Raw genomic sequence first — 12030 nt, forward strand, 5'->3', positions numbered from 1 at the left:
ATATAATTTTAAATATCATAATTTTAAATATTATAATTATTTAATTATTAAAATAATAATTATTTATTTTAAAATATTAAAATTTAATTATATGAGATCAATTTAAAGTAAGTTATTGTTAATACGTTTTAATAAAAATAATAGTGTCCAAATAAAATAAAAGAATCAAATCGGTTATCAGCTGAAAAAAAAAATTCTTAAATAGAGCTAATATAATCAGCAACTAATTGAAACTAAATCAGCTATTAACTGTTTTTTTTCAAATCTTTACCAAACACATTAATATAGCTGTCAACTGCATCAAACCTCTGAATCATTCACCCTCTTAGTTTCCATCCTCTCTAAAACTAACATCTCTTTTGAAGTACCTTTTGCTTCTCTGATTCCTGCTACAATGGATTTAGTGCTTCAAGTTCTTCATATTCCTACCATCTTGCAGGCAACAAAAGATGGGAACATGGAAGACACTATAATCAAATAAAGCTGAAGGAAAATTTGATAGTAATTATGCAAAGATTCAATACTTAAAAACATGTGTTTGGTTTAAGTGCAAAAAGGAAAGGTAAATCCCTCAGGATTTATTCTGAAGACTGTTGCAGACGCTTTTAATATTTACAAAGCATGAATTATAGACAAAACAATGGCAAAAAGATGAGGGAATGATTAAAATAGCAGTCAAATGAGGAAAGAAAAAAAAGAAAAAGAATTCTTGAAATGTCAGCTTCCAGTTCCTATAGTTGTATACTGATTGATTGCAGATAACCAAGACCTCCTGCGCTCTGTGTAATTATTAGAAGTTGATCGTCCAAGTCTTGACCTTGAACATCTGACCAAATGCTTGCCCAGGTTCCGGTCGATAGTGCTAGGAACTAAAGAAGGTGTTGTGTCTGGAGTTCCCATGCAACCTCTAGCATTGAATTTCATCGATGGGAACTTCTGGCAACTCAGCGAGCGGAAAGATGATGAAAGAGGGGAGATTCTGGTGCATCCAAAATCGGGCTTGCAAAGTGGAGTTATCATGGAAGTGGGTTCTGGCTCCTCACCTGAACATGTGCAGAATGCTAGTGACAAGCTTGTTCTGCCAATTGCCTTCATCATTGGCTTAGTTCCTGGGAGCTTCGCAAATGAAACTATGCCATGTCGACAGAGAGGACAGGTAACTGAGCCCGGGAAACCTTGAGCAGCATTTGAGGTGCAAAATGTAGAACAGAGATATAGCGCACACCATGTGCAGAATTCATGACCACAACCTGCATCATTGGACATCTTTCCTTTTAGTTTAGATATCCATAGGTTTTATCCACAATAGGATTATTCAGCAATAGCAGACAAGCAGTTAATAGTTATAACTTCAGGTTTCAACTGCTATATAATGGCTCACAAATTGCAAGCTTCATGAACTCATCAACTGAATACACCATTGCCACGTGAAGAGGAAAAAGGTTTTGGGAGATTTTTAACAGAACATGTAAATCAACGGATAGCAGCTTAAAGGTTTTCATGAATCAGGAGCCAAGCGCCAACCATGCAAATGTTCTCCCTAACTTGAGACCCTTTTGGATATATAGTCACCTGATTCAATAATAATCCTAGACTTTCGGTTGCGAACAAATTATATTACTTGCAGCTCTTTTAATGGACAACATATGTATAGTTACAGTACCAATCATTCCCTTTCTTTGTAACTTTAGTGTGTTTGAATTCAATAAGCAATCCATGATTTCTTCCCTTCTTTAGGCTGCCCTCTTGCACCCTTGTATTCTAATGCCAGTTTGGCAATTCATTACAGTCCATAATCATCCCAAATGATGAAAGACAAAGATTATTTTTGTATCCACAAAAGGTGGATAATCAATACAGTCCAAAGACAGAGCGAGCTCTTTCTTTTTCTGGGACTTGTGCGTTTGTAGGTGGGTGGGAGAAAGGCGTCAACTTTGTACTTTGATTATAACAAGTACAAAAGTAAGAATTTGGACACTTCCTAACTTATGATTGGTCCTATACTTATTCTTTTCTGGTTCTTTAAACATTATGTCTTTTACTGCTATTTTTCCAATCAAAATTAATCTGCAAGTGTATTTATATTTATAGATCCTTATGATTTAGAAGCTTAAAGTACTATGATAATAACCTGCTAGTCTTTTACTGCTATATATACATATATATATATGTAGGGGTGTGTGTGTGTGTGTGTGTGTGTGTCTGTGTCTGTGTGTTAATCATATTGCTAGGGTTGATATACAAGCACGTAAGTTCAAGTTACAAATTATAATTATAATTGTAAATTGATATTATTAATTGATCCCCACTTAAATTCACCAACCCCACCGCCAGTTGGCTGTCAAAACTTTTACTCTCTACTTCCAGAATAGCTACACAGTAAAGTAAACAAGAAAAACTTTTGAGGAAGGATTTTGCATCCCCTGCCTCCCCCTTAGCATTTATATGAATTCCGCTTGGTTTAGGAAGAATAAATATCGAGTCCCATTCTTATCTTCCCGACTTTCGAAAATATAAAAGAGCCCAAAATAAATAAAAGTACTCCAGAACTAGTCCTCTCCTTCAGCATCATTTTGCATGAAGTGGCTACTCCTAGGCCCAAAGATACAACCTATTTGTTCGCCGGTTAAGTCGTTTACCATTGCAGTAGACAATGGCCTTACTAAAACAGATGTCCCAGGACTTATGTTCAACTAAAATTTTATTCTCCTATGATGTGCTTTTATGCAGTTTGATAACATTAGTTCTCGCAAAAGTAAAGGAACATTGTATATTTAGCTATTAACAGTAACTAACCTTCTGCAGCAACTGTGCACGCCCTTTCCAAACAAACAACACATGTATCCTGGCATGTGAGTAGCGACTCCTCATTCCTCCATCCACATTCTCTGGATATGAGCCCAAAAAGGAAGTCAGTTCCACATCCCAAATCAACAGGAAAGTCAATTAAGCATAGTACATGCTACGCAAAAAGAAAACAAATCATCCACACTTCTCGAGTTCCTTTGTCTTTTAATAATGCAGCATCAAGTTCTACACAAGATTATATAGCAGATAAATTCAACTGCATATTTTTCTTGTGTTGAGCTATATTCCTATTGTTGATGAAGTTCAAAACATCAAACTAAAAAGATCTTCAAGGTTTAGGGTAACCTTCTACAACTAACTTCTGCGGAAAATAATGATTGAGGCTGAAATTTATACATAACTACAGGGATTCAGATCTGAATATGGTGAAAACACAAAGAAAAGATAGAAAGCTTCTAAGAATTACACCTAGAAGTTTTTATGACTCGCATCCAAGGGTCCAAGGCTTGACACCTAACGTTAAAATGCATCACACAGTTTTCACTTGGATGATACAAGTCCTAAGTTAAATCACCTTTTCCATGAGACTCCATGGAACAATGTTAATATGCAAAGGCTCAATTGACTCTGCACTTCTTTCGGTCATAATCCCCATGAACTAACTGAAATAATATCAAGAAGATGACAAAACAATGCACCTAGAGCAAAATCTATGTGGTTCAAGTAAGACGAGGCTAGAAAATTCAAGGTTCACAGATAGGAAATTATATAGCAAAACATAAGTTAATGCAGTTATGTATAGCCAATACAGTATGAGAAACCACACTCACCGGGCAATTTTGATAATGCTCATAAGGGGAAGAGATATATATGGTGAGGGACAGACTTGTGGCTGGTGTTCTGGCTGAGTGCTCAACATCTCCTCAAGTTGATTTCTATGCCATGAACGAGCAACCATCAAAGGTGTCCACCTGCAGTCAAAGAAAAGAAATGCCAGAAAGAGATGAGTTGATAATCTTCAATTGATAAAGAACTAGCATGAAGAAAACATGCTTAATCTCAAACAAATAAAAATAAAGCTGCTGTCTACATGATGCACAATGTAGTAATGGACCTCATGTCCAATTGTAATTGGTTTTCATTTCCAACTTCCAGGGCATAGTTCCATTCCAGAAAATACAAAGCAAAGCCAGAATAATCTTTCAAAAACCCGAAATTAGCTTCTAAAGCCAATTATGTTGCAAAAGCAATGCGATTTCTCATTTTATTTTCAGCACATGAACATGCAACTGTTCAATAGAAATGATCCAACCATTCTCATTTTAGAGGTATATCATTATCACCCTTAATTCAAACCCATATCATTGAACCACAAAGATATTGGAGTCATGAGGTGAAGCAATGAGTAAAGAAGTCTGTAAAAAAGTTTAGCCATCAACACTAAAACAAACAGTACTGGAGCTAGGATTTGCACTATGCAGGCTGCCTCCTGTTAGGGGAGTAAGTAGGTACATCTTATTCAATTATAAAATCAAAATTACAATGAAATGGATTATTTAAAGAGAACAAATTGCAATTCGTATCAAAAGCTTTAAAAAAACACCTAGTAACATCAATGAGCACAAAAAGAAGATTAATAAAGCTCAATGAAAAAGAAATCACTTAAGAAAGTTCTAGCATAACTTATCACAAATTTCAACATCTTTCACCTCCTTTCATGAACTCTCGTAAAAATTGTTTTCTAATCAATGTTGATCCACCTCTACCCCTGCCTGCCACCCCCACCATCGGAAAGAAAAGAAAAGGAAAACCAAGAAAAACAACCTGCCTTTTCACCTTGGGATCAGGCCATGTACATATATTGAGCACTAGATATACATTACCATCTTTAGTGGTGCTGATTAAATGAAAGAATCAGCAACTATCAAAGAACTGAAATTAAAATTTGAAATTTCCATAAAAATTCACAATTCAATTAGAAAAGAACTTTTTTGGTCATAATGCTCACTGCGAGATCAATTATTCTTCATGTTGAGCTGCACCTTTGCCTCTAAGACTTCAAAAGTAGAAACTTTGCTTTGGGATGGAAGGTGGAAAAGTTCAAGTGGGGAGAAAAATTGACCAATATAAATCAAACATGTATGACAAGTTTGGATTTGTTCTTTGATCAAGCAATTGCCTGAAATCATACTGACGCCCTCCATCATTGGAAGGTGCCCTTCATTTCTCCTGGTTGTATCTTTCAAACCCCTTCATATTGTTGGTGGCTCAGTGGCTAATCCTAAATAGATCCCAATGCAGTAAATTTTTATCTACAACAAGTTATGTTGATATCTTCCACTGTCACACTACATTGCCTGTAACTATCGAACATGTCTAGACGTCAAACCTGCTGCACTCATTTAAGGGAGATGTCATGTTTTCCTTTTTACCCAAGTCATTGTCTGATCCCAAGAAAATCTAAAAAACCCAGATCATGCAACTCTTCTATCAGCAAAGATATAAAAGCAAACTACCCAAAATTATTACACTAGTGAAAGCATTCCCATGCTTATATTTTTTCTATAGCATAGTTGTGCAACAGATATAAGTGCTGACAAAGAAAGTAAGGATGCAAGTTACTACAGCCTACATGAAGTTGTTACATATTTGAGTATCTGAACATATGATAGACATTTTAGATATATACGTACCCGTTCGCATTTTCAGCAATCAGACTGGCACCCCTGGCAATCAACATCTGAACCACGATAATAAAGCTTCAGCATAATGGCAAAATCATGATTATATTCAGATTTTTTTTTTTCTTCTTTAATGGAAAACATACTTGACAACATTGTTGGTTTCCACCACAGGCAGCATAATGGAGAGCTGTGCTTCCAGCACCTGAAAAGAGATCACAGACAAGCAACATTAATCTAGAATGATGGTAATTCTATAGCAGGCTTTAAGTATTAAGTTATTGGAAACAACTTCTACTTATTAGGGAGGCAGCTGTTCTATTGTTAAATAGATGTCAGCCAGACCAATATCAGGTAGCCTGTTCTGTTGTAAAGTAGGAATTAACAGTCCACAAGTACTTAAGAATAACTAGAACCAAAATTTCAATTGTTTTCTACAGATGGCAATAAAAAAGAAAAGCCCGATAAAAACCCCTACATAATTCTGTACCAAAACCTGTTTCTATAAGTCAATTAAGATAACTCTGAAGTCATGGTAATAATGAGCGTGTAACAATATAATTTAAAGTAAAGTTTCCAAGTCATATCAACTTTAAAAGCCTCTAGCTACTGAGAAACAGAGCAAGAATGCATTAACACTAATGTTATGAAGTTTTTTGTCTTACATCCAAGTAAAATAAGGGTATCAACTATCAAATAATATCAAACCAGACAAAAAAGAGGTCTACTTAAATACTACAAGAGCACCTCCGTTACCGATCAGCTCAAATCCAGTAATTTTGTAGACATGAGAGATAGATAAAGATTGTTAATTGAAAGCATAAAAGATAAGGTTTTACCTATCAGATCAATTGTAGTTCCATCTTCGACAGTGACCTCAGAAACAGAAGCTCCTAGGTCCAACAGTAATTGCACAGTTTCAAGATGCCCATTCAGTGCTGCCATATGCAGAGCGGTGATACCACCATCAGCAGGTCTGTTAATTACCTCATGGAGAGCACTGTTGAAAGCACAATAGCACAAGAAGGCAAGTTAAAACAGCACAATGACAAAGAAAGTAAAGAAAAAGATCACAGAGCTGAAGGAGAACTCGAGGTGAAAGTACCTTTCATCGAACTCTGAGATCGATTCACTGTTGTTTGATCTCTTTGCCAATATATTCCAACAATCTGAGATACTAGGTATATAATCTGCAAGGAGGAGGCGTACACAACGAGTATGACCGTTCAGAGCAGCCAAGTGGAGTGCAGTGCCCCCATTAAGATAATCTGATCTGTGAATCTAAATTGCAGAATTTGACAAATTTGTCATGATATTACACATACAATCTTTCAAACTAATTCGATGGTGATTGGTAAGGAAGATACGAATGAAAGTAGAATACTTACATTAGCTTTATAAAGTAATAGAATCAGAACAACCTCCCAGTGACCATGTTGACAAGCTTGCATCAAAGCAGTCTGTTTACACAAACAAAACACTCAACTGTTCTATTACTTGATAAGTTACTAAACTGATTTTGTATTTTCTTTGAATAACTCAAAGTAACTAAAGGCTTGTGATTGGTCACTCAAAACAAAGGAAAGAGAAGACTGAAGTAATGGTCAATAATTGTTTTAGAGAAATATGCAAATTCAGTGAGGCAGCAATACATTACCTGACCACGATAGTTCCTGAGATTAATATCAACTCCAGACTCAATCAGGAGAGAAACTATCTAACAACACGTGAGAAAAAACAGTTAAAAAAGACTTAATATAACATGCAATGTATAATGTTATCAACTCTGAATTGGCAACTCAAAAGAAACTATCAAGTACCTCATGGTGACCTTGAGCTGCAGAGTAGTGTAGTGGTGAATTTCTAACACCAAATGTTGAATATCTAGCAAGTCTTGGATTGCATTCCAACAAGGCCTTGGCTTCTTGAAGATCTCCATCTCTTGCTGCAGAAACTAAACGCTCCCCAGATGCGGAACAGCCAAAAGAATTACCCATGATACTTAGAAATTTCATGATTTTTCAAGATAACAAAGACTTGTCTAATAGCTCCAATGAATAAAACAGAATTCTTGATCTTGTAAATTGAAACACTAAATGAGAAAGAGACCCTGTCTTTTCTTTTTGGTGCTCTCTCAAGGCTCTTCTCAGGCAAAAATTATTAAGGTCACATATAATTCCATGGTATCTATCTACCAAACTAACAACTACCCAAAAGCTCACTTGCTTATCAGAAAGAATTGGTTGCAACGGTCAGAATCTCACTGACTTTTGATGATTCCTAAGATGAAACCTCAGATAGACACAGAAAAAGAAGAAAAGAAAAAGAAAAACTCCTGTTGATATCCAAAGGAAAGAACAAGAAGGAATTGTTTCTCTCTAACTGCTCATTAATTAAAATATATATATATACATATATGAGAGAGGCAGAGAGAGAAAAAAATGGCAATCTTGCATAAGACCCTTTATTACAAGTTAGTTAAGTAATCTCGTGAACCTCGAGACACCCAACAAACATTACCTTACAACAATGAAATCCAAATCAATTTTCAACAAACACCATCCCCCTTTTTACTCTTTCACCAAAATCGATACAATACAATACAAAGACACATAAACAAACTAACAATTCCTTCTAAAAAAGACTTATGATCTCCGGACTTCCCAGACACAAAATCATCAGCAACCACTCTTTTCAAATCTTAATAATCTTCTTCTCTATACTTCTTTAAAGAACCAAAATCTTTCAAATACCCATTTCCTAATTAGCTCCAAAAGACTCAAATTGTTTCTAACAGATTATCCACAAAATATACAAGGAAAGAAAATCCAAATAAAATCTCAGGTACCCATTTACAAATTAAGAATAAAGAATCAAAATTTACCAGAAATTCGACAAAAGAATCAAAACCTATTAAAACCCAGATCAATAAAACAATGACTTAATAAAAAGAATGCGAAACATAAGGTGTAACAAAAATGTATTGGCACTTTGGCTAATAATGGTGATGAGGGTTAAAATTTGCCAAACTGAAAATTGGAAACAGTTGATAAATTAAATAAGGTTAGATTGTGAGGGCATTAAAAAAAAAATAATAAGAAGTGGAGAAAGCGACCATTAACTGCAAATTCAACTAAACGAAATATATAATAGAGAAACGCTTGAGAGAGAGAGAGAGAGAGAGAGGTAGGAAGCATGGAAGGCGTGTTCATTGCGACATTTTTAGGTGTCTTTGTGGAGGGAAAGTAAAACAAAAAAAAAAAAGTAAAGTAAGAAGTCAGATCAGGCATCTCGCGGTTTACTCATGTATTCTTTCTTAGTACTCTTTCAAATTTATTTACTTTTTTTACCTTTGCTGTAAAGTTGCCATTACAAATCTCAGTTTTTCTTGTTCTTAAATTCCTTTCGTTTACAGTAAAAGTTACCCATTTTCATAACATCATCATCAATTAATTATTCTGTTTAAGCTCGTTTTTAAAGTTCCTTTAATCAATTAGACTCATGAGCCGGCGGCCTATTTATCAGCTTATAAGCAAATCGGGTAAATTTGATATATTTATAATTTAATTTTTAATATTTATTTGAGCAAATATTGATATAAATTAGTTACTTTTTAAAGTCTGTTTAGTCTTATAGATTATAAGTAAATATTGATTAGTTATTGATAATGAAAGATATATTTTATTTCTAAATTAATTTTATATATATTACTATATTATTTTGGTTTAATCTAAAAGTACTTATAAATAACATGTAATAATTAAAGAATACTAAGATAAATTTTATTTAACTTACTATAAGTTATCAGAGTTAAATTTTCATTAATATAGAATTTTCTTTTCTTAATGCGATAAATATGAAATTATTAATTAAAACTTTACAATATTGATTCAAAACTTAAAAATTGAAAAATTGAAGTTGGAAGACATTTCCAACTTTAATGCCAAACACCGAACACACATTGAGGCAAACATACTGAGATTTTTCCCACTAATATGCCTTTTTCCTTTCTGCATTGAATTTCCACAGCTGCCAATTCCTTAAAACCAACAAATTTGACAACAATATAAAATTTAAAATTACTGAGAATCAGTAGTTGAATGATTAAAAATAAAATTTGACAGAGCAGGAACAGATAACAGCTAATTGGCTAAGTAGTTTCCAATTTCTGTAATCTTAACTGGATCAAAGAATTTCGCAAAATTCTTGCATTTTCAATTAGACCCTAGAATAAACCCTAATCTAGTTGAAATATTAAACAATTGGGCTTCTTTCCAGTTTCTCTTCATAATTTTCCATCAATCAGCAAAGGATATGCCTGAAGACGCTGTCAACACTTGAACATAATAGAGAGGAAAACCAAACTTGTCTAACCATCGGACACAAAAATGAGGACGTTGATAGATCATAAATAATTATACTTATTGTGTTTAATTCTGTTATATCTTGATTGGATATTGTATTTAATTATAAAAATTATGTTTGTTCTGATCTAGATGATGAAATATAAAAAATTGAGCGGAATTCAGCTTAAATATATGTTTAAAAACATCACTTGTCAAAAACTAAGTATTTTAGAGGAAGAATAGTGAAAATTTATGCAGAAGGTCATTTTCAATAAGGGGTGACCACACCCTACAATCTGTGAGCTGCTAAAATCTGTTGAAGAGAATTTTGAATTTTTAGTTAAGTTCGTGGTGGATCCACTTTTATGTTATTTCTTTTATTTTGGAAGTGCTGGATAAGGAAAACTAACTCCCATGTTATTTAAGATTTTATTTGTTTAGATTACCCTTTATCTTATCATTCTTTATGGGATAGATTATATATAAAGTTTGTTTCTTTTTGGATAAAGATTATCTTATAGGATTTTGCTTTGACTTCCTACATAAGAAGGTTAGTCCTACAAAGAGACAGACGGCTGAGAGGTTTGAGATTTCGACAACCCGTTCAGACGTATTCAACTAACTCCATAATTTGGTAATAGTTGATATATATCACCCTTAATAATTCTTCTTCTAAACAAAATAACTACCAACAGGAATAATTTGCTTCGCAGCTTTCCAAGTGAAAGTTCTTATCTTAAGAAGAAGATTGAGCTTCCAAATTGATTCCTAGAAGGATGACTTAGGTCGTGAGGAAAGGAGATATGTTTCTATTGCTAGAAAATTGTAAATGATTATATACATGGAACTTAATAACTGGACTTAGCAAAATAACAACCTCCTTTTGTGAATTTCCAAATCAATTTATCTTGCTTATTTGAAGAGGCTACTCGACACATAATTATAGCATTCAATTAAAAAGAGGTTGTACAAGGCTTGGTATTCCATCTTTCTTCATTTATAAGGTCATAAATCTTATGAAGCTAACAATCAGCAGACTTGGGAGAGAATAGTTTAAAGCCATGAAGGTCATCAAGCCAGGGAACCCCCATATAAAAATAGTTCTCCCTTTTCAATGAGTTTAAAAACATCAATGTTAAGAACTCGTCTAACACCTAAAATGCTCCTTCAATATCAAAAAGGTCTATTGCTACTTTAGCATCCCAAAATGACAAAGAGGAAATTAAATAGCCTTGACAGGTTTAGCCTAACGAGAATCTATAAGTAAGCTCCAAGCTTGTTTAGCTAAAAGAATAATAATAGTAACAATAATGAAAATGATAATAAAGATAATGAATAATAATGATAATGATAGTGATAATAAGGATTGTGATAGTAATGATAATAAAACTATAAGTCTTATAAATTTAATGAATATAATTAAAGTAACAAGTTTTATTTAATTTAATTTGATTTGTATTTTATTTTTAAATTGGGGTGAGTTAAAATAGGATTGTAATGCTAGATAAATAATAACGGGGTTATTACTATATCTAATTAGTTTGTTTTTTTTAGATAATTAATTAGGTGAATTACATAAAGGGTAACTTACTTATTGTAAATGTCACACTCAAATATTCTCTCAATATGAGTGTATGAATTAAATATTATATTTGGAAGTTATAAAAAAAATTTGTAAAAAAATTTATCATGGGTAATGGCAATATTTTAATTAGCAAATGGTAATGGATTTAATTGAAAAGAGTTAATAAATTGACTAACTAAATTAATAAAACGTTATGATTAAATTGATATTTATTTATGAAAGAGGGGCTAAAAGAAGAATTGATTTAAAATGGGGTTTAAATGAGAATTTTCAAGATTGGTACTTTGTAATCAAATATGTAGGTAGGGGCATATAATGGTAATATCAAAATCAAAAGAAAAGGTAAATAAGTAACTACATATTTTTCATAATTTTGATTTGGCCCAAAAGTAGTAGTTAAGGGCTTAATTGAATGAATAATTTTAAGCTTAAGCATTTAGCGGATATTTCCAGGGGGTTGTGGTTATTCAAAGAAAAATAGAGGGACTAAAGGCTATTATGTGAAAAGAAAAGGGAAGAAAAGAAGAAAAAAGGATGAAGAAGAAGAAGGGGGGAGAGAGAGAGGAAGCTTAACTGCCATCAATGGCAGAAGGTGGAGGAGCTGGTTCGA

The 12030-nt window shown here is 33.4% G+C and overlaps 1 protein-coding gene across 2 annotated transcripts; it reads right to left on the minus strand.

The window, feature by feature from the left end:
• Positions 1-478: 478 nt before the first annotated feature.
• Positions 479-8795, minus strand: LOC8270698 (E3 ubiquitin-protein ligase XBAT32). Of its 2 annotated transcripts, none has more exons than XM_048372024.1 (10): positions 7310-8795; positions 7147-7206; positions 6878-6949; positions 6595-6770; positions 6329-6489; positions 5636-5694; positions 5502-5548; positions 3639-3779; positions 2797-2888; positions 479-1250 (listed from the first exon to the last, which is right to left on the minus strand). In XM_048372024.1, exons 1-10 carry the CDS (start codon positions 7502-7504, stop codon positions 718-720), a joined length of 1536 nt encoding a protein of 511 aa, XP_048227981.1. In that variant the 5' UTR covers positions 7505-8795; the 3' UTR covers positions 479-717. The 2 variants fall into 2 exon arrangements, with proteins under 2 accessions (XP_048227981.1, XP_048227982.1); XM_048372025.1 differs by having other exon boundaries at positions 7147-7202; positions 7310-7451.
• Positions 8796-12030: the final 3235 nt, after the last annotated feature.

This window comes from Ricinus communis, chromosome 3, assembly GCF_019578655.1.
Source record: "Ricinus communis isolate WT05 ecotype wild-type chromosome 3, ASM1957865v1, whole genome shotgun sequence".
NCBI classification, from domain to species: Eukaryota; Viridiplantae; Streptophyta; class Magnoliopsida; order Malpighiales; family Euphorbiaceae; genus Ricinus; species Ricinus communis.